The 21,664-nt window shown below is 39.7% G+C and overlaps 1 protein-coding gene across 1 annotated transcript in view; it reads right to left on the bottom strand.

Moving 5' to 3' along the window:
- Window positions 1–21,664, bottom strand: part of LOC132826462 (serine/threonine-protein kinase 32C) — a 337,966-nt gene that overhangs the window by 41,132 nt on the left and 275,170 nt on the right. The window contains exons 4-6 of the mRNA XM_060842398.1: window positions 4,044–4,217; window positions 2,441–2,478; window positions 2,169–2,258 (exon numbers count right to left, since the gene is read on the bottom strand). Coding sequence (XP_060698381.1) covers window positions 2,169–2,258; window positions 2,441–2,478; window positions 4,044–4,217 — 302 coding nt within the window. The remainder of the gene's footprint in view (window positions 1–2,168; window positions 2,259–2,440; window positions 2,479–4,043; window positions 4,218–21,664) is intronic.

The raw sequence follows: 21,664 nt of genomic DNA, 5'->3' as shown, positions 1-21,664 counted from the left end.
TCCAAATGTATTGGCTTCCTCAGCCCTCTCTCATCCTTTCCTCCATTTCCTCCTCTAAGGTCATCAGCAAATTCCCAAAGACAAGGATTGCACCTTCACATTAGTACAGTGTGAAGGATTGCACCTTCATGTTAGTACAGTGTGAAGGATGTACCTTCACATTAGTACAGTGTGAAGGATGCACCTTCACGTTAGTACAGTGTGAAGAATGTACCTTCACATTAGTATAGTGTGAAGGATGAACCTTCACGTTAGTACAGTGTGAAGGATGTATGTTCACGTTAGTACAGTGTGAAGGATGCACCTTCACGTTAGTACAGTGTGAAGGATGTACCTTCATGTTAGTACAGTGTGAAGGATGCACCTTCACGTTAGTACAGTGTGAAGAATGTACCTTCACATTAGTATAGTGTGAAGGATGAACCTTCACGTTAGTACAGTGTGAAGGATGTATGTTCACGTTAGTACAGTGTGAAGGATGCAGCTTCACGTTAGTACAGTGTGAAGGATGGACCTTCATGTTAATACAGTGTGAAGGATGCAGCTTCACGTTAGTACAGTGTGAAGGATGGACCTTCATGTTAGTGCAGTGTGAAGGATGCACCTTCACGTTAGTATAGTGTGAAGGATGCAGCAGTCCACTACAATTCAGGAGGCACAAGCTGGACAGTGCTAGAGGGTAAAGTGAGGACTGCAGATGCTGGAGATCAGAGCTGAAAATGTGTTTCTGGAAAAGTGCAGCAGGTCAGGCAGCATCCAAAGAGCAGGAGAATCGACGTTTCGGGCATGAGCCCTTCTTCAGGGCATTCCTGAAGAAGGGCTCATGCCCGAAACGTCGATTCTCCTGCTCTTTGGATGCTGCCTGACCTGCTGCGCTTTTCCAGCAACACATTTTCAGTGCTAGAGGGTACACTCCTTCACATTCAAAACTGTTCCCTTCTCACACAAAGGACTTTGCAAAACTTCTACTACAGTGTTTCCAATTCTGCAACAGTAAGTAAAGAGTCACAATCACATTGCAAGCTGAAAATGACACTTTCTCTCGTACTGTCGGGAGCTTTCTTATGGTGTTGAACGCAGAAACATGTGTACACGTGTAAGAGAGAACATGCACAGGAGGGGAGAAGTTGCTAATGCCAGGCCAGATATTAGATCAACATTAGACATTGACCAATGCTACAAACTGAAAAAGTGTTGCTGGAAAAGCGCAGCAGGTCAGGCAGCATCCTGTTCCTTGGATGCTGCCTGACCTGCTGCGCTTTCCAGCGACACATTTTCAGCTCTGATCTCCAGCATCTGCAGTCCTCACTTTCTCCTCGAATGCTACAAACTGCTCACTTTGTATCTTCCTGGTGGACACACAGGACAGCAGCATTATCACCCTGGACAACATGAAGTTGGATGCAAGCCTTGCTGGATGTGGGCAGGAGCAGACCACTGCCAATTGTCTTTTTAACTTAACTGTCTCTACAGGACCAAAGCTACTGGTAGTACAGATCCAAGGTTTGTAGCCGCTCCAGAGTTTTAAATTCTAATTTGCCGGGAATGGACACTAGCTGGATCTCAGTCGGGAGTGAATGTAGAGTGAAGCTTGGCAGAGAGCTAACAGCAGTTAGAGCCAGATGGAGAGAGGGTACAGGCTGAGGTCCAATGGAGACCGGGGTGGGGGGGGGGGGGGGAAGCAGGTACAAGGTGGGGCCTGGTGCAGATTGAGTGTCAGGTAGAGTTTGAAAGAACAGGGTGATCTTGGTAAAGTGTGAAAACAGTCTAGAATTCACTGCCTGTAAGGATGATGTGAGCTAGTCCCATAGTAACTTTCAAAAGATTATGGAATAAATAATTTGTGAAGTAAACATTGACAGAGCTATTGGCAACCAAAAGGAGGCTAAAACTTGTTGGTAACTCTTTTAAGAAGAGTTGGCACAGACATGATAGTCCCAATGCTCTCTTCCTTTGCTTTATTATTCTATGATGTTGCCACCTCGAGAATGAAGTGCAAAGAGGAGATTTCACTGAAGGAAGCAGCTTCATTCCAGATCACTTTATTGTCTATCAATGGAATCTGTTCATTTCTTTAACATCTCTCTAAAGGATTGATGTGTAGTACAGATTTTAAATGGAAAAGGGAAAATACATTCAAAATCATAGATTTACATAATGTTCTTTACCCATGTACGGCTTTGTTCCAGCGAGAGCGGTTGCTCTTTCTCCATCTTTAATAATCGTTGCTATGTTGAAGTCTGTCAGATGTGCATGTCCTGAAAGAATGAGCTTGTTTAATTACAGAGGTACCAGACAATGGAACCACCAGAAAACAAATCAACACTCATACTTTGCATAATATTCACCGAAAACTAAGAAACACAAATAAATTCATCCATTATGTATGCCATTAGTAAGGAAACTGAATATGTCACCGGCTGCAAGTGCAAATCCTAACCTTGCTCATCAAGAAGAATGTTGTCAGGCTTGACGTCCCTGGAAAAGAAGTAGATAATTCCACAATTGAAGAATATATGTTAGCATGGGTACCATTGTATACATTTCCTTATTATTAAACATCTTTAGATCAGTTTGCCATTTCCTCAGAAACAAATCTATAAGTCCCAAATCATTTATCCATTTGTTGTTTAATGATGGCTTTTAAGTTATGCATTACCATTAATCAATGTGGCATTTTTATGGAAGCATACGCTGCCACTGGGTCACCCTTCTCAGGTCAGAAATGCACTTAATGCAATGTTTGTTATTGTTGTGTTGACCTATAATATTTCCACACATACTTGGTTTGGTATATCATGTGTCAAGAGCTTCTTTCTAATAGGGAGTCCTACCATCCTAGGGAGTTGGCAGGGCAGATCAATGTTCTTTACAAGATCCATGGGTTTGCCAGGACGACTGAAGAAGAAATTTTACCAGTATTACAGTCACAGTCAATATCTGAGGCAATAAGTATATAGTTACCTCACAGAAAAATCATATCTTGTAATCATGTCCTGCCTTTCTCACGAATAATGTCACATTCGCTTGCAAGAATGCAAGGAACAACAAAAACATTCATCTTGAAAAAAAATTGTCAACCCCAGATAATGTCAAGACTATCCATCTACAGGCTACTGTCAATATTTGATATTTCAAACGTGTGATATAAGCTGTAAAAAAAATTCAATTGATTGACTTGTAGTCATTGGAGTTTGGAAGAATGTGAGGCAACATGATTGAAACATGCAAAATGTTTCGAGGGTATGACTGGGTAGATGCAGCGAGGTTGTTTTGCTTTGTGGGAGAGTCTAACGCCAAAGAGCATAATCTCAAAGTGAGAGGTAGCCCATTTAAGAAAGAAATGCAGAGGATATTTTACTCACAGGATAGTGAATCTGAGTAATTCTTTCCTATAGATGGCTGAAGAGATTGAGTTGTTAAGTACATTCAAGACTGAGATAACCAGGTGTTTCATCAGTAAGGGAATCCAGGGTAAAGGCGAAAAGGCAAGGAATGAAGTTGAGGGTGATCAATGGGACAAGTAGTCTACTAGTGTTCCATGATCTTATTTGCAATTTGCATTTGTAATTTGTCCTTAGTGAGCTCTCATTACTTTACTAAATGTATTTAATTATCTATGATTTCCTGACATGTAGTGAAATGAAAGTCTATAAATACTAAAAGTACTGTACAATTGAAGTCATTACATATTCTATAAATATATCAGGAAGAGGTACCTGTTTTACAGAAATGTATCCACTAAAGGTCATATAGATACATAATTCTAAAAAGAAATCTGCTAAAAGCAAGCAAGTGGGAAGCTGTATGAACAGAGATTTATACTGCAGAGGCAGATCTAGGTCAAAGCTATGTACAGAAGCCCTTTTTTAAAAATATTCAGCAAGCAGAGAAGTCTAATAAATATAATTACAATTTCACTGTCAATTGTTATTTCAATACCTGAAACAGCTGATACTGTAATACAAAAGGACTCAAGTTTGTTTTAGGCACTGAGTAGAATGGCACATAAACCGAAATAATGCAGTTTTATCAGCATTTACCTGTGAATAATATGTTGACTCTGTAAATAGTCTAAGGCCAAGGCCATTTCACAGATATAAAGTTTCATTGCATCCTCCGTAAACTGAACATTTTGCTGAAGGTGATAGCGAAGATCTCCACCTAAGAGAAGGTCAACCACCATGAACATATCTTCTTCATCCTGGAAGGAGTACCTAGACAGACAGGTTAAAAAAAAGGAGTATAACTTTCAACAAAGAAACTATTCCTCTATATCCTTCTTTTGGACTGTGTGTAATTTCTGTAAAACACCAATGTATTTCTGCTTGGGATCAGTTTTATATATTTTTACAGCAATTATACATCCCTTTGAAATGAAAGTGTATTTTTGTATTTAATAGAGATTTAAATGAAGACATTAATATCAATTCAACAACGTGCAAAATTGCCCAGATATACTGTGTTTATAAAGACTTGGATAAATTTGATCCAGCCAATTAAAAACACGTCAGCTTACTCTTGATCAAAAGAAAATTCATGGAATATATCATCGATGGTGGCATCAAGTGGAACTTTCTACCCGGGCCAATGTTTTTGAGAGCTCATCACAGCTTTGATCCAAACATGGACCAAACAGATGAATTTCAGAAGAGTTACTAACTGCCATTGACATGAAAGCTTTATACGACTGAATGTAATGGCATCAAGGGGCCATAGCAAAACTGAAGTCAATGAAACTCTGGGGGAATCTTCCCCGATTGGATTCACACTTGATGTAAGAAATTTAGTTGCTCGCTAATAATTTCAGCCCCCAAAGATTACTGCAGGGATTCCTCAGAGCTGTGCTCTAGGCCCAATCATCTTTAATTGTTATATTAATGATTTTCTGTGCAATGTCATATCAGTTCTGGGGATATTCACTGATGATTGTGCTGTGCTGAGTAACATCCACAAATTTTCAGATACTGAAACAGAAACATTCAAACTTGGACTGATTAGTGGTGAATCCTGGCTTGAAAGTGTTTCACTGTTGTTTCATTTTTGTTGTGTCAAAATTCTGGAAATCCCTCCTTAAAAGAATGTGGGTCTGTCTGGAAAATATGGATTTATTGGGTTCAAACAGGCAACTCATTGCTACCTACTCAAGCACAGTTAGAAATGGTACCAAATACTGGTCTTTGTCAGTTATCCCACATTCATTGAACAAATTCAATTGAACAAATTAAAAGTAATAACTGAATAGTTTTAGATCTCAGTTCCAATGTTTAACAATACCAGATGGTTGAAGAGACAAGTTTGTTTTTATTCATTTGAGTTATGAAATGGAATATTTCTGGGTTAGGGGTAATAATCTTCCATTTGTATATTCTCTACATTCCAGGGGTAGTTATAGGCACCCAATACAGGGTGCCTAAAATCCTCAAAGATGTAATAAATTAATGATAACTGATCTCAGAAGGACTGATTATTTTCTGACTACAGTTCATACGTTCACAGGGTCATATAGCATAGAAAATGGCCCTTCAGCCCACCATGTCTATGCTAACCAAAAAAAAACAAACTGTACTAATGCCATGTACCTGCACTTGGTCATAGCCTACCATACCCTGAGATTTTAAGTGCTCATCCAGGAGCTTCTTAAATATTGAAAGAGAACCTGTCTCCACCACTGTCTCAGGCAGCACATTCCATATTTCTACCAGTCTTTGCTCTCTGGTTTGGAAAACAATCCTTGCATAAACAAATAATAAACCTTTTCAGCCCATTTGAGGTTTTGAAATCCCTCTCAGGGGAAGTGATTACCACCCTGATTTTTTTGGCACCTAGAAAGGACAGGAGTCTCTGTAGCAACAAAACAGTTATGAGCTTTCCCTCCATGGCAATGAGCAGCTAAAATTCTTGCTCCGCAACATTTTTGGCAGGTGATTGGGATCATTGAAATTTTAGACCATTACTCTCATTTTCATAAGTATCATTAACATTCACTAAGCAGTGTTTTAGTAGGTACACACTGCTTAACTGCAGGCTAAATTGGATTTAAACAGTTTAAACCTTTACACAGAATTAGAAATCATTTAGCTACTTAGTTTTCTTACCTTCTTGCTATTCTATGCATTAAAATTGATCATTTGAAGGTAATTTCAACTCTTTTTAGTTAGTGTAAATACAATTCACAATTAGCTAAGAAAAATTCCAAAACAATAACATTATTTCATAACTTATATACACGCCAATAACTTGTTAAAATGCAACCAATATGAATTAAGAAGAGGAGATTTGTGCTGAAAAATGTCAATTTCTTTGACTAGAAGGTTTGACTTATAAGGAGAGATTGGAAATGCTAGGACTTTTTTTCCTGGAGTGTAGGAGATGAGAGGTGACCTTCTCGAGATATGTAAGATCATGAGAGGTAGAGAAAAGGTAGATAGCTGACAGCCTTTCCACATGGTAAGGGAGTCTAAAGCTAGAGGACACAGGTTTTAGATGAGAGGGGATAGCCACAGAAGGATCCAGAGGGACATTTTTTTCACACAGAGGGTGGTGTGTGTCTTGAACAGGCTGCCAGAGGTTGTGTGGAAGCAATTACAATTTTGTCATTTAAGAAACATTTAGACAGGTCCATGGATGGGATAAGTATGGAGAGATATGGACCAAGCGCAGGCAAATGACACTTGTTTAAATTGTGAAAACTGGTTGACATGAGCAAGTTGGGGTAAAATAGGCAGAGCAGAAGAGATCAAGAAAGGGCACAAGGTTTTATATTAGTTAGTCAATTAAGTTGACAGATGGCAATTGAAAATCAATATGGACATTTGGCATAAGTTAGACATAGGTGAAAAATTGTATGGCTTATTCATACAATGAATGGAATTGAATTAATACACAAAAATAATGACAAAACCTCTGAGACCAATTGTAGATGAGTTAATATCTGTGCCTAGGTAATGTTGTAAACAGTTAAGAAACCAAAGATTGTCCAAAAATGTGAATGTTGGGTTGATTGGTCATGCTAAATTGCCCAGTGTCCAGGGATGTGCAGGCCAGGCAGATAAGCCATGGAAAATGCAGGATTACAGGGTTGGGGTAGGGGGTTGATCTGGGTGGGATGCTCTTTGGAGGGTTGATGGCCTGAAGGACCTGCTTCCACACTTTAGGGAATTCTATAATTCTATCTGAGGAAAACAATATAATATGAAACAAAATCAACTATTCCAACATGGCATTTCACTAATTGGAGCACTGTTTCCACTCTGGGGCAATTGTGCAGCAGTCTGATCTCTGCACCATACTTCAGTGAAGTAGGTTCCAAATTAGAAGTGTAGCCTTGTTCAATTTGTCCTTATAAGACTAACAAGCTATACTAAGTACCTATAACACTTTGGCTAAATAACATTTAGAATACAGTATTGCAGTTTAGTTAACAAGTTTACAGTAAAAGTTGTACTTGCAATAAAAATGCATGACTTATCCAAAGAACACAATGAGAACACAAAAGTCATCTGGAGATACTGAAGTCAATGTTACATGTCTTGTAGAATCTCTGAACAGCCGACTGTAGACAAAGGACAACAGAAACATTTGTGATGGTAAACAGAAAATCTCTCTACAAACTGAAAACTGATGTTCACAGGTTTTGCTTACGTCACGTCTAGCTATGGAATTATGAGCTGATACATTACACAGTGTGGATTTGTGGGTACATTTTGCAAGGCACCAAACTATCAGTCAGACCTCAAACAAGCCACTGAAAATTGGAAAATGAGTCACATTGTTCACGACCCACTGATCACTGATTTTATTGAAGTGGGGCTAGGCAAAATACATGTCTTTGTTAATCAAATGAAAAGAGAAGGTGTTTATAACTGTATGATCCATAAAGTTCAATATAATAGAATAAATGTTTTCCACAATAGAAATTTACATATAAGTAAATGATTATCAAATTTTAGCTCTGTATTGCTCTTTGTATTAAATATTTCATGATTATTACATGGTTTCCTTTATCACTCTACCGATGTTTGTTGTGAGTTTCCTATTTGGCATTTACAATGGAAGACATCATCGCAATGCAGAGCTTTCCACACTGTATCTTCTTTTTTAGAAATCTGGACATAAACATCTGCACTCACCATGGGATTTTCTGTTCATGGTTGTAAATTAATTGAACATCTTTTGAGTTGTGCATGATGACTGCATTAGAATGTTTGATATTGTCTCCCACAGGCAAAGTTCTGCTTTTGGATATGTAGCTTCAAAGATCTAGCTTTACATATACTACAAGTGCTGTGCTGTACATACAATATTAGCCAGTTTTACAAAGATTGCTTAGACAATACAAATATAAGATTAAAACAATGTCATAAGGCATATGCAGAAACAAATAATTTGTAACAATATCAGGAAAATCATCTTTGCTCAGACTGATGACTGAACAACAAGGTGTTCACCAACATACAATTGAATGTTACAGACACAGAATTGGTGGTGTGAAAATATATGTTTCCTGATATTGAATTTGGCTGTCTTAAATATCATTTTTAAAGTGGAGAAATAATTTAGGCGTTTCACATGCCAGTGGAAATACTCCAATAGTCTCATACCTACTTGTTCTGTCTCATTTTCATAATTTAAATTACTTTATTTATCACCAAAGTTGAATTCTTTCTACCATTCTATTTCAAACACACAATATCATCAATCTGCTTTTTTTTAGGTTTGCTTATTGAAAACAGCAAAAATGAAATGTTAGAGACCTTGCTAACATTTCATTTTCTTTATTTTATTCTTTTATCAGTTTTGGTTTAGAGCTGTTAACTAGGAATTATGAACTAAAGATGCCTTTTGGACTGTGGCAAAAGTTTGTGGTGAAAGGGAAACAGACTAAACGAGCCTCTGTTTATTTGCAAGACTAGACCGGGAAATTAATTGCAGGTTAGATTTAGATTTAGATTTATTGTCACATGTAAATGAATACAGTGAAATGAAAAGGTTGCCTTCTGAGCAATAGGTTCTCCATCACTGTGGAACAACATTATTTTAAGAAGATAGTAGAAGTTGGCTATTAATGAGGCCAGGACCTTGTAATTGGCTCCAGCAAGTCTGGAAAATACCTAATGCCGAAGAAAAGGCAGATGCTGATTGGTATAAGCAACCTCATGGAGGAGACACTTAGTCTGTCAGGGAGAAGTCAGAGTTTGAATTGGATTTTGGACTGTGTTTTTTGTGAGAAGCAATCTGCTGTCAATGTTATGGAAAGAAAATTTGAAAGCTGCCTGCCTAACTTCCCATGAGTGCTCTTTGAAGCTCAGAGAATGAAAAACTAAATTATAAGTATTACTGCCTTTATCTGAGTGAACTGAAAAAGTGACCCTGATCAACATCTTCCAAAAATCAACCAAGAAAACTGTTATCTATGCCTGTGAAACAATGCATTATGAAAACCATTTAAGTAATCTGGCCAGTTTTGTTATTTCCTTTTGTATGTCCCTTAACTGAATTTGCTTTTCTGTCTTTTGTCTGAATGAATTGAAAATAAAGACTGTTTGGTTTAAAGCACAGACCAATGAGATTACTTCATTGATTATTTTTTGTTTCGTGAAAGTTACTATATTTTAATAAATTGCCATGTCTTTTGTTTAAGATACAAACCTGCACCAAGGATTAATTATTCAAATGCCTGTTTAGGAACCATTGGGTCTCAATTTTGAGGGTCTTTGGAGGTTTTAGTTTTTACTGTGTTATGAATACAGAGGAACAACGGCTGATTTGGTTCAGCTGGCTGTGTCCTTATAATAATAGTGGCAAATGTTTATATTCTTTTCAACATTATTAATTCAAATATCATTCATGTTTCACTATAGTGCTTCTGCAATCTTACTGAACCACATAAAACCATATTAGATTTCACTTACAAAGTATACAATGAAACCAATGAATTCCTAAGTGTCCAAAAATAATCTGAGTCATTTGCAAACTCTTAATGGTAAGTTACACTATTGATACTCAATTCAATATTAATAGATATTATGAAAGCCTACCAAAAATGTTCTTGTGATAGTTGATGATCACAATTGTTGCATAGCATTATTGTAGTTGCAAATATTCATATATTTAGTTGAGTATTTTCCCAAAGCTTTCTACACAATGATGGTAAATATGGAAGTTCCCCATCCATTTGCTAAAACAAAACTTCATTTTGAACACAGCACACTGGGAGTACAGTACAACCAAATGGAATTGAATTACCTTTTGTGGGATATAGGTAAAGTAATGTTACTTCTGCAATTATAATTGCTTATACAAAGTAAATGAACTCATACCAGTGTGTAAACTGACAAGGTACTTATCTACAGACCCTCTCTCTCATATCCCAAAATTTCTGATGTCAACGATTCTCCAGAAACCCCTTTCTATGATGCCTGTAAATGATCTGGTGGATGTTGGCATCACAGAAGCAGTAATAATAAGTTTTATCCAATCCACAATCTCTTATCCTGCTGTCTTCAGCTCTCTGTCATTTCCAACTGCACAACAGACATAATAACACTCTCTGGTCTGTTTTCAGAGACTTGTTTCCAGGATCAGTTTGAAAATTGCCAACAGCGAACTTATTCATTGAGAGAGAATAATATTTGTTTCTATCATCTGAATTTTCAGTTTTCAGGATGCTCTAGTATAATGCACATTTCATCAACGCAAGTTGGCTATAATGCGATCGACGAATTATGGACTCTGGATAACACAAACTTTCTACTGAATGAATGCAGTGATTTTCTATAGCAGCCTTCTACAGTGCAATTTTCTATGGCATGAGGTTGCAGAGGAATGCAACTGTCGCATTATAGTAGAACAACCTGCCAGTTAGAAATAGAGCCTGGAACTCATCACCACAGCAGTTATCTATCCATTTACCTTTCTTTCATTGACTGGTAGTGATTTAACCTGAGGGTCATCACACTGCAGGTGAGGGGAGAGATTAAGGAGAGTCCTTCATGGTAACTTCAGCCAGTGTGAGGTTTGAATCCGCATTGTTGGTATCAGGTTGCTTCACACACCAACTATCCAACCAAGAGAACTAAACCGACCCCCAACATCACACACAGGAATCCAATTAACATATTTTCAGACCACTCTCCAGTATACCTTTGTCTTCATGGGAGCATAATGCAGAAAAAAAACAGACCTTCCCCACCATATATGCCAAACTATGTCCATGTCTTGCAGAAATAAAGCTTATTGAAATATTAACATTTTAATATTATCAACATTTTAACTATAAGATTAGTAGGCTCCATACATATAATTTTCTTTTGTACATATTTTAACAATTAAATATGGTCAAGTTTATTACCAACAGTAATACTCCAGGCACAGCAAATAGCATGCTTGGAAAGAGCCTGAAGTCACAGAGTCACAGAGGTGTACAGCACGGAAACAGACCCTTCAGTCCAACTCGTCCATGCTGACCGGATGTCCTAAATAAATCTAGCTCCATTTGCCAGCGTTTCACCCATATCCCTCTAAACCTTCCTATTCATATACCCATCCAGATGCCTTCTAAATGCTGTAATTGTACCAGCCTCCACCATCTCCTCTGGCAGCTCATTCCATAAACACACAACACTCTGTGTGAAAAAATTGCTCCTTAGGTCCCTTTTATAATTTACCCCTCTCACCTATGCCACAATTTCCCACGTACAAAGCGCTCTTGAGAATACCTAATCAGTCCTTATTCATTAGATTACTTACAGTGTGGAAACAGGCCCTTCGGCCCAACAAGTCCACACCAACCCTCTGAAGAGCAACCCACCCAGACCCATTCCCTTTCCCCTTGCCCTAATACTACAGACAATTTAGCATGGCCAATTCACCTCACCTGCACATTTGTTTTGGACTGTGGGAGGAAACCAGAGCATCCGGAGGAAACCCACACGGACATGGGGAGAATGTGCAAACTCCACACAACCAGTTGCCTGAGGCAGGAATTGAACACAGGTCTCTGGCGCTGTGAGGCAGCAGTGCTAGCCACTGGGCCACCGTGTCGCCCATATCTTTCCAAATACATATAAATCCTGTCCCTCAGGATCCCCTTCAACAATGTACCCACCACCATGTCAGGCTCATCAGTCTATAGTTCCTTGACTTTTCCTTACCACCTTTCATAAATAGCGACACCACATTAGCCAACTTCCAGTCTTCTGGCACCTCACCTGTGGCCATCGATGATACAAATATCCAACAATCACTTCCCTAGCTTCCCACAGAGTTCTAGAGTACACTTGATTAGGTTCTGGGGATTTATTCATTTAATGTGTTTTAGGACATCCAGAACCTCCCCCTCTGAAATATGGACATTTTTCAGGATGTTGCTATTTATTTCCCCATGTTATCTATCTCTCACATCCTTCTTTATAGTAAACACTGACACAAAATATTCGTTTAGTATCTTGCTCATATCCTGCAGCCTTGCTGATCTTTGAGGGGCCTTTTCTCTCCCTAGTTACCCTTTCGTCCTTTGTGTATTTGTAGAATCCCTCTTTGTCAAACCTACCTCATGTCCCCCTTTTGCCCTCTTGATCTCCCTCTTAAGCATACTCGTACTGCCTTGATACTGAAGTGATGAACTGTGCAACCATGGACTGGGAAAAGTGGGAGTGAGGACCGTATGTGGCCAAGATTAGGACGCAGTGGCATTGAGGGGCAGACAGCAGTCTACAGGAGAGCCGAGGAGGAAGCCAGAAGACTATCAGGTCAGTGTGGTTGCACAGTTGTCATCTGCACATGCACAAGCATCTTTTTGTTGGCAGCATACACTTCAATGAAACATACTGCGTGGGAAACAGAATAAGACTTAACCTATAAAAATACCAACAGAATTGACAATTAGGTTATCAAGTGCAATTTGTATGTGTTCTTAGAGTTCCAATGTTCTTCTAAACAAGAGTTTATTTTGATTCTGTGTGATTCACTTTCTTTCAATCTTCTCAAGTGCTGTCCAGCATTTTAATGCCACAGGGTCATAGCAATGTACAGCATGGAAACAAACCCTTTTGTTCAACTCATCCATGCTGCCCAGATATTCTAATCTAATCGAGTCATATTTGCCAGCACTTGGCCCATATCCCTTTAAACCTTTACTATTCATATACCCATCCAGATACCTTTTAAATGCTGTAATTGTACCAGCCTCCACCACTTCCTCTGGCAGCTCATTCCATTCATGCACCACCCTCTGCGTGAAAAAGATGCCCATTAGGTTACTTTTAAATCTTTCTCCTCTCACCCTAAACCTATGCTGTCTAGTTCTGGACTTTCCCTTGTCTATTTACCTTATCCATGCCTCTCATGATTTTATTAACCTCTATAAGATCATCCCTCAGTCTCCGACGCTCCAGGGAAAACAGCCCCAGACTATTTGGTCTCTCTCTGTAGCTCAAATCCTCCAACCTTGGCAACATCCTTGTAAAACTTTTCTGAACCTTTTCATGTTTCACAATATCCTTCCAATAGGAGGATACTTTGACTTTAAGGTTTTGGTTGCCTCACCATAAGAAGGATAAGACTGCACTGGAGGGATTGCGGAAGAGATTCACCAGAATGTTGCTTCAAATGGAGCATTCAATCTATGAAAAGAGACTGATAGGCTTGGGCTGTTCTCTTGAGAGCTGAGCTGGGAGATGTATAAGATTATGAAGGGCATGGACAGGGTGAATTGGAAGCGGCTGTTCCTCTTGGTTGAATGGTCAATATTAAGGGGCATAATTTTCAGGTAAAGGGCAGGAGGTTTAGATTGGATTTGAGGAAAATCTTTTTCACCCAAGTGTGGTGGGAGTGTGGAATGCCTAGGAGGGTAATATGGGTGGGAAACAGATAAGCACTTGAAAGGTCATAATATTCAATTATATGGGTAAAGTGCTGGAAAGTGGGATTAATTAGTGTAGATAAATCAATACAGATGCAATGAGCTGAAGGATTCCTTCTGTAGTATGACTCTGTGACTAAAGTTGTACATTAGCACAAGAAACATCAACAACAGCAAAAACAGATCCGGCAGCATTGGAGAGAAACCAGAGTTAATGTTTCGGGTTAACTGGCCCTTCCTCAGAACTCAGGATTAGAGTGGTGCTGGAAAAGCACAGCAGTCAGGCAGCATCCAAGCTTTTGCCCGAAACATTGATTTTTCCTGCTCCTTGGATGCTGCCTGACCTACTGCGCTTTTCCAGCACCACTCTAATCTTGACTGAAATTGTCAGCATCTGCAGTACCCACTTCTGTCTTCCTCAAAACTCCTCAACCCGAAATGTTAACTCTGATTTCTCTCCACAGATGCTGCCAGACCTGCTGAGCTTTTCCAACAATTTGTGTTTTGCATTCACAGTTCTTTTGCTTTTTATTTTGTCATTAACATTGTGTTCTGCATATCATCTTTAAAACAAATATATAGGATTATGTCATAACCAGTGTTGTTGATTAATGTTGGTGATTAGTCTGGCTTTTGGACACTAGATTTAGATGGAAGAAATTTCCTGTTATACTGTGGCTTCCTCTCTGAAATAAGCAATTCCCACTGTTTTTCTTTAAAGCTGGGCACCAGGCTACCTGCTGGACTTTCCTCAGTGTTGGTTTCAGAGCTTTTGCTTTTTCAAACAGACTCTCAACCATTCCACCAGAGTTTCAGTTCTGACCTCTGTTTTCTTCTCTCACATAAATGCATATGCTGGTGAAAAAAATGTTAGCCAGCGAAGTATCTGAATTGTTGTGAAGGACAACCAAATTCTCCCTAACCTGTTGAAATGCAGGATTATTTCCGTGCCAAGTCAACTCCTTTTGAGCTGCTTTAAGAACTTCACTGAGGCCATTTGATGTTCAGCTAAAACGTTTATCCACCTTTTTCACTCAGTTCCTAACTTCTAATCTGCTCATGGTTCTCCCTATGCCACTCAATGCAATCTTTTCCTAAAGGAACAGTTACTATTTCCTTCATCTCGGTTTTTCCAGTTTTCATCAAAGCATGTTTTTCCTCTGCTTCATGTGAGTTGTTAATCCTGTTGTTAATTGCATGATGACATTTTGTACATGCATTGTCTATATGTTTAATTCATGCTTCTTCAACTGTTAATTACTTTTTTTCCCTATAACCTGATGCTCCAATGTCTTTTTTAAACTTTCAGGTCAAGTTTCTGACTCTTTCAACACATTGGGGTGGCATGGTGGTTCAGTGCTTAGCACTGCTGCCTCACAGCACCAGGGACCCAAGTTTAATTCCTGCCTCAGGCAACTGTCTGTGTGGAGTTTGCACATTCTCCCCGCATCTGTGTGGGTACCCTCCCAAAGTCCAAAGATATGCAGGTTAGGTGAATTGGCCATGCTAAATTGCCCATAGTGTTAGGTGCATTAGTCAGGGGGAATGGGTCTGGGTGGGTTGCTCTTCAGAGGTTTGGTGTGGACTTGTTGGGCTGAAGGGCTTGTTTCCACGCTGTAGGGAATCTAACATCTTTACTCAATTTTAACATTAAGTTTATGTGAAATAAATATTCCATGTCATTCAAATTCCCAGGCAAAATTTCAGTTTCAAAAGCCTTTCACAATCTTTCACAGAAGCATTGGAGACAGCAACCCTTTATCTCAACTTATTATTCATAAGAAATCTAGCCATTTCATAGGCAATTTTTTAGGAACAACATTCATGTTAACAAGACTATTAACCTATTTTACTTTACGCTTATAAAGAGTAAACAATTTCCAACAAAACCCAGTATCAATAGTTCTTTCTTCAGTGAACTTTGTGGAAACAGTTTCATACCAAAGGTCACCATGAGCAACTGTGTTGCGTCTCTATCTCTAAGGTTAACAATCAAATTGCGTGCCTGACCAATTAAAGTTGGAGACACTTTATTTTAAGAGATTACTGCACATGATAATAATCCAAATTAGCATGAATGTAGTGTGGTACAATCATGCACGACTATGACTTGTCATCCTTGTTCATACTGGGATCTGGTCTTCCATTATATATTTACACAAATTATGCATGCATTTTGGCATCCTCACAAGGATCTTGTAATGATCATGTCTGGAATAGGAATTGAAGCCACGAGGTGGCAGAGGTAACTCTCCAGTTTTAACTCACCCAAATGTACCTTGTGAGGACATTCACACACTCTCCTCAATAAGATTTCATGATAGTCTTTCGTACTAGAGGCTTTTTTCAAAAATATTCACTCATGGAATGTGAACTCATGCTGGTTGGTCAGCATTTATTGCTCATTCTTCATTGCCTTTGAGAAGGCGGTGGTGAGCTGCCTTCTTGAACTGCTGCAGTCCATATGCTGAAGATTGACTCACCATGCCATTAGAGAGGGAATTTCAGGATGTTGAGTCAACGAGAGTGAAGAAATGGTGTTATATTTTCAAGTCAGGTGGCTTGGAGGGAATTTGCAGGAGGTGATATTCCCACGTATCTGCTGCTCTTCTCCTTTTAGATGGTAGTGGTCATTGGTTTGGAAGATGTTGGGAGAATTTCTGTAGTTCATCTTGGGAATGGTACACCCTACTGTTACTGAACACTGGTGGTGGAGAGACTGGATGTTTCGTGGATGTGGTGTCAATCAATTGGGGCTGCTTTGCCCTGAAATGTCAAGCTTCTTGAGTGTTGTTAGAGGTGCACCCATCTACAAAAGTAAGACGTACTCTATCACACTCCTGACTTGTACCTTGCCGATGGTAGATAGGTTTTGGGATTCAAGAGATGAGTTATTCCCTACAGGATTCTTATCCTCTGATCTGCTCTTGTAGCTATTGTATTTGTGTGGTTATTCCGGTTCCATTTCATCTCCCAGGATGTCTATAGTGGGGAAATTTTGTAAAGGAAATGCTACTAAATGTCAAGAATCTGTGGTTAGATTGCTTCATATTGGAGCTGGTCATTGCCTGGCATTTGCCTGGTGAGAGTGTTGCTTGCCACCTTTCAGCCCAAGCCTGGATGTTGTTCAGGTCTTGCTGCATTTGGACATGGACTGCTTCAGGATCTGAGGAGTCATGTATGGTGCTGAACATTGTGCACTCATTGGTGACCATCCCCAGTTCTGACCTTATGATGGAGGGAAAGTGCTGAAGAAGGTTGGAACTCTGAGGAACTCCTGCAAAGATGTATTGGAGCTGAAATGACTGACCTCCAACAATGACAACCACCTCAGTATGTTTCTGGCATAACTCCAACTGACAGAGAGTTTCCCACCACACCCCCACCGATTCAAGTCTATAACTCCTTTGTGTCAAACTTGGTCAACAGCCATCTTAATGTCAAGGGGAGCCACTCTCATTTCACTACCTGCTGTAAAGCACCCTTGACTGTGTATCAACTTGCACAATCCAAAGTTGGCATATGTGTTACCTGATTGACATTTTGTCAGGAGAAAGTGAGAACTGCAGATGCTGGAGATCAGAGCTGAAAATGTGTTGCTGGAAAAGCACAGCAGGTCAGGCAGCATCCAAGGAACAGGAGAATCGACGTTTCAGGCATGCCCAAAATGTCAATTCTCCTGCTCCTTGGATGCTGCCTGACCTGCTGCGCTTTCCAGCGCTGACATGTTGTCAGGCATTAAATTCATACTTTTTTCAGTGCAATCCTTCTCTTGCATGCTAATGGGCTGTGGATGCCATTGATTGGACCAGCATTTAACCCATTTTTCTAACCAGCCTACTCAGCAAGGTTGCTACACACCTCTAGAGCAGGTGGGACTTGAACCCAGGTCTTTTGGTCCGGAGTAGGGACACTATCACTTCAGCACAAGAAATGCCTATGCAGAATAATTCTAGAGAAGGCGGTAATGAGTTGCTTTCTTGCATCACTGCAGTTCTTTGGGTGGAGAGACACCCCCAGTGGTATGTGGAAGTGAATCTCAGGATTATGATCCAGTAGCATTAAAGGAATAGAGACTTAGTTCCCAGTCAGAATAATGCATGGCTCAGAGGGGAACATGCAGGCAGTGGTGTTCCATTGATAGTCTTGACTTTTGAAGTGGTAAATAATGTGGGTTTTGTCCAATCTCCAGTCCTTCAGTCTGTGCCTCCTATTTTGTAATCCACCTTGCACTATTATCATTTAACTGATTGCTTTGGAAACATAAATTGTGTTCTGCATCTGCAAGGCCGATATTTCCTGCTGATAAACAACAGTAATGACTCTTTAGTCCTTAAATACTAGTTTAGTATCTGATAATCAGTTGGGGACACAGGGAATGAATGGTTCATTGAAAACAGAAAACAGGAAATAGGTGACCTCAAGTGGAATTGATTGCACTAGATGCTAAATAGAGTCAGCTATACCTTCATAAATAAAAGCAGCAATTTTCATTAGGAGCAGGCATAACCCAATTTTCTCAAGCTAATAATGAGCTTTAGGTCTACTTCTTCAATAGGAATTGATAGCTTATATCCACAATCCACTTTCTGAAGTTGCCTACATGTGGGTGATGTGCACAACCAAAGACAAATATTCTAATCTGCCATTTTCCCTGCATGTAGCACATTGTGATGTGCATACATAATCACTTTGATGAAGGCATTTTGTGTCTTGGTCTTGTGTGCCAGAGAAATGGCTCTTGGAATAGTCTGGATAATTAGGCTTTCCCTCCCACTTTTTTGAAATCGGAAAAATAACTGACTTATTAAACACAGATCGGCATTTGGTCTCTTGCAACGAATGGAATTACTTGATAAATTTTAGAGCAAATGTCCAGAATCACTGTAAAAAAGCAATTTGTAGATTTAAGGCATGGCTAAAGAAGGTAACAACAATATTTTTTCATGCAATTGGAATTCATAAAACAACGTGATACAAGTTGCTATTTCAAATAGTCAAAGGGGAAATTTAGTTCATGTTGATGAGGATTATAAATCATAATTTTAAAAAGAAGCTAGTAGATAAAAGGGTCTGGATGGTTTCTTTGCATCACAAAAACAAGAGAACTCTATTTTCAGAAGAAAACCTAACCAAACTGTTCAATTATTTTAAAATAAGAAAGAAGTCAAGCATTATCTACCAAGTTACTTTTAAAAAATGATTTCTTTTAACAAGAGAGAACAAACAAGCCAAAATTTGGTAATGACTGGAACCATTAAGGGATGTATTTCTTTCTGCTTTTAAGATCTGACAAGAACATTTGATTTAACAGTAAGGTTTCTCCAGGACTCCTGAATGAGATACAATGAGATACCCCAGTTTGAATAAAAATACCATGGGATAAAAATACACAACATCAAATGGATATGGGAATAACTCATTTTAATTGTATTTCAGCAGAATATATCAAATGGAAAGAAAACGTAGATACAATTAATTAAATTACGGCTTTCTCTTGAAGATATTTGTGTCCTTAGCCAAGAACCTTTTAAGAAAGCTCAAGACCAAGCAGGCAGTCATGCACAATGATTGAGATGGAGACCCCACTTTCTGTCTTTTGATTCGATCACTTGATGGTTAAGAATTTGTGTAATGATATTGGAATACTGGTGTAAGCATTTCGGCGTAATTTGATATATGCGAAGCAATGAACACACGGGAGTGAATGGTGAAGCTGCACTGTATACCGGGCCTCATATACATACTCCTACATGTCAAAATGGTTAATGCAGACAGAGGAGTACACAAAATCCACAGAGCTACTGACTTTAAGACAATCAATGTGATGCTGCTGAGAGGGAGTAAAAATTGCAGTGAAAGGAACTTTGCGTCAGGCAGTTGAAATTGTTGTGAGAAAATTGCTTAATACATTTTCAAAGAGGGGACTGTAAGAAATACCTCACTTGCAGGCTCACTACCAAAGCAAATTGGTGAGCCAGGCTGTGAGGGGAGCAGTGAGGGAGTGGCCAGTAGTGAGTAGGGCAACTGGTAGGAGAATGAGGGGGATGGTGAGCGGGCAGTGGGATGCTCAACAGAACAGGCAGAAGGGTAGTGAGGGGAGTGATTGGGGGGGGTGCTCAACACATTAGGACAGGGATTGGTGCCTTTGGCATCATCATTGCACATTATCTCTTCCCTAGAACTGGAACCTTGCTGCTAACTCCCTCTCCAATGCACTGCCACCCTCTCACTAAGGTCTTTTTCCCATGTTACTGTCCAATCCTCCCACTGAGGAGTGCTTCACTGACAAATGCCCTGAGCCCCTAGCCACTCCTGGCTGTCCTGCTGGCCACCTGGCCGGTCATTCTCCTCAATGTCTACTGGCCAGAACCCTTGCTGCGCCCTGTTTCACTCAGGGAGTGAGGCACAGAAGACTCTTTCTCAGCACTCCACTAGGTACACAGTTTCTAATTCATTTCAGGGGTACCAAGTTGCCACATGAAATAAATGTTACATTCAAGCCCTCACCCAAGTCTTGTGTCATTGCTGGCAGGGACACCACAGGGACTGTCATTGTGTGAGCTGTGAGGGCACCTCCTACTGTTGCGGTTGCAACAAGCACAGCATAAGAAGTTGGGCTCCTGATTAAATAGGTAATTTTCACACAGGAAAGATCTTATGAAATTTTCTAATACAGCATTGATATTAAAAGAATCATAGAACACCTAAAACATGGAAGCAAGCCATTCAAACCATTGATTCCACACTGACCCTTGGCAGAGCATTCCAGCCAGACCCACCCTCTCCCTGTAACCCTGCATTCCCCATGGTTAATCCACCCAGCCTGCACATCGTCAGACTGAGAGAGGAAACCACAGCGCCCAGAGAAAACCCACACAGACACAGGGAGAACACACAAACTCCACACTGACAGTTGCCCAAGGGTGGAATTAAAGCCAGGTTCCTGGTGCTGTGAGACAGCAGCACTAACTACTGAGCCACCACATCACTCAAACTACCTTCTCAGTTTGCGATCAAATAAACAATGTGGGACCCAGTCTTGAGAAGTTTTTGGTGACTTTTTTCAGATTCCAATGCTAACATTCACAGTTAGCAGCTTGAAACCTGCTGTCCGTCATGTCTGTGCAAAAGTTTTGAGACAGAAGATATTCCTGGCAAACTGGAAGGTGGGCAAAGTGTGGAGTGACTATCTTGTTGCTTGGGCATCTGCCCTGTGTTCACTGGATAGGCTGATTCAAATGAGTGATTTACAATGGTGCAAACTACCAGCCTGTAGAAACTGAGTTGTATGAACAAGAGCTCAATGCCAGGGGCAGTCTTTGCTGGGTAGAAATGCTTGCCAGGCAGCTGTCTTCTTCAGATGGAAGAACGTCCCAGTGAAGAGTTCCCTAACACTTAGGCTAAAGAGCAGCATACTGCCTTTAAAACTTTAATGAAATCAACACACTTTGTAACAAACGTCTGTTCATTTTCTGGTATCACTGAACCATGCTCAATTGTTCGGGTTTGTATATTTTTTCTATCTAATAAAATAATGCATCACATCTAACTTCTGTATCTTAAAAAAAAATTTAATGATCCTAATATTCATCACTAATGACTGACGATTTATATTCAGTACCTGTATCCCAAATCCCAAACTTCTATGCACTTCATATTGTTGTGCATGCTCACAAAGTGCCCCTCTACTCATTTCCATTGCAGTCAGTCCTTCTCTTTATTTCACTGAAGGGGAAGCTGGTGAACAAGCATACCCAGAGGCCTGAACCTCAAGGCCAGACACAAACACTCTTTGAG

This window comes from Hemiscyllium ocellatum, chromosome 22, assembly GCF_020745735.1.
Source record: "Hemiscyllium ocellatum isolate sHemOce1 chromosome 22, sHemOce1.pat.X.cur, whole genome shotgun sequence".
In the NCBI taxonomy this organism is placed as follows: domain Eukaryota; kingdom Metazoa; phylum Chordata; class Chondrichthyes; order Orectolobiformes; family Hemiscylliidae; genus Hemiscyllium; species Hemiscyllium ocellatum.
The sequence above is the reverse complement of the archived record's forward strand: the minus strand, read 5'-3'. Positions and strand labels throughout refer to the sequence as shown.